At 43.3% G+C, this 3,902-nt stretch overlaps 1 protein-coding gene and 1 non-coding gene across 2 annotated transcripts; one reads left to right on the top strand and one right to left on the bottom strand.

Moving 5' to 3' along the window:
* Positions 1-1,248: 1,248 nt before the first annotated feature.
* On the bottom strand, positions 1,249-1,355 carry LOC120274273. The gene has a single exon (XR_005540803.1). It is a non-coding gene; the product is annotated as a small nucleolar RNA R71 (small nucleolar RNA).
* A 782-nt stretch (positions 1,356-2,137) lies between these two features.
* Positions 2,138-3,040, top strand: LOC120273170. The gene has a single exon (XM_039279812.1). It carries the CDS (start codon positions 2,138-2,140, stop codon positions 3,038-3,040), a length of 903 nt encoding a protein of 300 aa, XP_039135746.1.
* The last annotated feature ends 862 nt before the right edge of the window (positions 3,041-3,902 follow it).

Below are 3,902 nucleotides of genomic sequence, written 5' to 3'. Positions count from 1 at the left end.
ATCGGGTATTTGTACCCCTCCAATCCTAGGGTTGAAAACTACTTGTGTTTCCATCCTACCTTGTGAAAACCGACATTTTCCTTTCAACCGAGTGGGAAGTTGGGCGGAAGAAATTCCGTGCTCAACACTTGCACCGGGTTAGGGGTCAATTGCCATGACCATCAGGTTGACCTAGGTCTTGGTTTTCTCGGTCCAACTAGCCACGTGCTTTATTACTCAATTTCCTACTCACTATAGTAACCCCCTTGGGAATCCGCATCCGTGACCATTTTCCAACTGTGGGCATCTCTCGTGTTTTACTTGTTTTGTACTTTTTAAGATTTCATCTCGCTTTTCGTTTTACTTTCTTTTCTTCTTTTCTTTTATCTTGGAATTGGTGAGCTAAACAACAGGTAAGAAGTGAGTAGGGTAGCTCCTCAGGCCCCTTGGGAATACGACCTATTCGTGCGTGCTCGAGTGGTTTATTACTTGACGACCCCGTGCGCTTGCGAGTGTACACACTTTGTGTCGATCAAGTTTTTGGCGCTGTTGCCCGGGACAATCACTGAGGAATATTTGGAAAGCTGTACACTTGTTGATTTAGCCTTTTCTTTTTTTTTTTGTTTTCACTCGTTTGTTTTTTGTTTTTGTGCTTTTCTCGTTTTTGGTTATTGACACTTGTGAATATTCCATCTTTGTGTTTCTTGCTATTAACTAACGTCTTGACTCCTCAATTCGTTTAGGTACACATCTTATGACACGCACAAGTCAAGCAAACTTGACTGAACCTAATAATGAGATAGAAAGAACTTTATATCAACGATTGAGAGAAACAACAGAAAGTTCTAGACAACAAGAGGTTCGGGTTGAGTCGAGTGAACCATCAGTCATGGCGGAGCCTAGGAAGACCTTATTGGAGTATGAAAGGCCACAATTCACCGGAGAAGAATTAAGTGTCCAAGTACCAACCGTTCCAGCTAATAACTTTGAAATCAAGGCGAGTACCATAGGGATGATTCAGAATTCAGTACAGTTTGTGGTCTAGCGGATGAGGACCCCCATGCCCATCTTGCTCGATTCCTTCAAATTTACTCCACTTTAAAGATCAATTCAATATCAGATGATGCCATCAGACTGAGATTGTTTCCGTTCAGCTTGAGAGGTGCAGCATACAGATGGCTCACATCCTTAGCTCCGGGGTCCATCACCACTTGGAAGGAAATGGTTGAGAAGTTCCTAGCCGGATATTTTCCTCCAAGCACGGCTGCAAGACTAAGGCAGGAGATATTGTCTTTCCGACATGGTGATACTGAGACACTCTTTGAAGCCCATGAACGATTCAAGGACCTTCTTCGTAAGTGTCCTCATCATGGTTTCCCTGCATGGATGAGAGTGTAGATGTTGTGCAATGGGCTGAATTATGCTACTAGGCAGCTTATTGATGCAAAGGCAGGTGGTTCTTTAAGCAACAAGCTTCCTCAAGAGGCCGAGGAATTAATTGAGAACATGTCCAACAATGAGTGTCATTAGAGCACTAGACAGAAGCCTCCAAGGGTTGTAGGGCTGTATGAGGTGAATGAATCCATAGCATTGACTGCGAAGATTGATGCCTTGACAAAGCATGTCACTGAGTAGAGTTCGAAGCATGACGCCCTAGCACAAATAGTTGACCAGCTCAGGTTGGGGTCTAGTTCTGGTTCCAAGGCCGTTTTGTCATGTGACACTTGTGGGGCAGGGCATGCAACATCACAATGTCTGATTTTTGTTGCCCCATCACCTCCTATAGAAATAGTTGATTATGTTGGGGGTGGACAACGAGGACCAGGGAACCAATTTGGCAACACTTACAATTATGGTTGGAGAGGCTCGTCAAATCCCTCTTGGAATCAAGGTCAATCTCAGTACAAGCCTCACCATTTCAGGGAAACCAATAGCATGCCCCTCCTCTACAAGAGAAGAAACTCTCCACGGAGGATATTTTAGCAAGATTCATGCTTGGCATGGAGGCACGTTTCGCGCAGAATGAAAAGAAACTTGATGAATTCGGTGCAGTACTGAAAAATGTTCAAGCATCCATCCAATCTCTAGAGAACCAAGTGGGACAGCTTGCTCGTGGGCAAGCTGAACAATCCTCAGGGAGTTTGCCTAGCAACACTGAATGCAACCCAAGGGAACAATTTTACAAGCTGTTACTTTGAGAAGTGGGAGGCAGTTGGAAGCAAGGGAAAAAGAGATCCGAAGTGCTCCCAATGATGGGGTAACCGTCCAGGAAGACCCTAATTTGGATGAACATGCAAGTAAGGACAACGGGAGGAAACTTGTTGAAGACTGCCCTAATCCTAATATTTCAAGGGGGCACGAATACAAGACAGTGATACCGTACCCCTCAAGACTCAAACAAGATAAGGATGAGGCCCAATTCAAGAAATTCATCAATATTTTCAAACAACTTCACATAAATATTCGAATCATTGAGGCACTAGCTCAAATGCCAAAGTATGCCCAGTTTTTGAAGGAGCTACTCACTCATAAGAGAAAGTTAGAGGATCAGGGCACAGTTGCACTTACTAGGAACTGCTCGGCTATTCTAGAGAAAAAGCTGCCACAAAAGTTAAAGGATCCGAGTAGTTTTGTAATTCCTTGTGTACTTGGTGAAGGAATGACAGAGCATGCTCTAGCCAATTCTGGGTCTAGCATAAATGTAATGCCATACAACTTGTTCTTAAAACTGGGATTAGAAAACCTAAGGCCTACAAGAATGACATTGCAGCTTGCAGATAGATCAGTGCGAAGGCCTCGAGCGGTAGTTGAAGATGTCCTTGTTAGAGTTGACAAACTCATCATTCCTGTAGATTTCATGATTCTAGATGTGGATGATGATGTTGAGGTTCCCCTGATCCTTGGACACCCATTCCTTAACACTTCAGGTGCTCTAATTGATGTTAAAGAGGGCAAGATGACCTTAAGGGTCAGAGACGAGCAAGTGGTCTTCACCCTCCCTGAAGCAATGAAGCATACACATAATCATGATAATCAAACTGTACTTCACAGATACTACTGATGAGATTATTTCTGATCGTGTACAGGAGGTGCTTGCCTTGAACCCTTTGGATGAGTACTTGGATGAGTTCGCATGCCGAGATGCCAAGGAAGAACTTCCCCCTCCACCAACACAACTAATTAATCAAGTGGGGGGTAATTCACCACTCAATGGCAAGAAAATTAAGGGTGTTAAGAAGATTTGGAGAAAATCGAAGGAGAAACAAAAAGAGAAGAAAAAGTTGTCCACATTACCACTGGATAAAGTTGATCATTTATTATTTGGAAACCAGGGTAAATTTAAAGTTTTCTCATGCCTTTCATTGAATTTTCCAAGTGGCAATACGGTTCCAAGGGCTCGAGGTAACTTCTATCCATTTGTTCCACCATGATCGTTTGAGGTAATGCACGTCAAGCTAATGACCTTAAACAAAGCTTCTTGGGAGGCAACCCAAGTTCATTTCATTCCTCGTATTATTTTTCTCATTTGTGTTTGTGTGTTTGACTTGTATTTTTAGTGTGTTTTGGTTGTATTTTTCTCATTAGCCTTTGTATTCCCTTAGTTGTCATGTGGTCTTTGAGTAATTCTTATTTTTGATGCAATCTTGATGATGTTTTGAGTGTTTTGTCGATGTTTCTGGCTTTATTTTTCATGGTTTTAATCATAAACGAAGTGTGCAACACGTGGAGAATCGACGTGCATCAGGAAAATCCCGAGGACCATCCTTGCGGCCGCAAGGATGCCCCTCGGGACTCATCCAGAGAGTCTTGAGGACCATCCTTGTGGCTGCAAAGATGCCCCTCAAGACTCATCCCGAGGGTCTTTAGGACCATCCTTGCGGTGGCAAGGATGGTCGGCAAGATCACTAGAGTGAAGGGTATAC

The sequence above is a fragment of the Dioscorea cayenensis genome, chromosome 12 (assembly GCF_009730915.1).
Source record: "Dioscorea cayenensis subsp. rotundata cultivar TDr96_F1 chromosome 12, TDr96_F1_v2_PseudoChromosome.rev07_lg8_w22 25.fasta, whole genome shotgun sequence".
Classification (NCBI taxonomy): Eukaryota; Viridiplantae; Streptophyta; class Magnoliopsida; order Dioscoreales; family Dioscoreaceae; genus Dioscorea; species Dioscorea cayenensis.
Note: the sequence above shows the minus strand (reverse complement) of the source record. Positions and strands in the feature narration are given on the sequence as shown.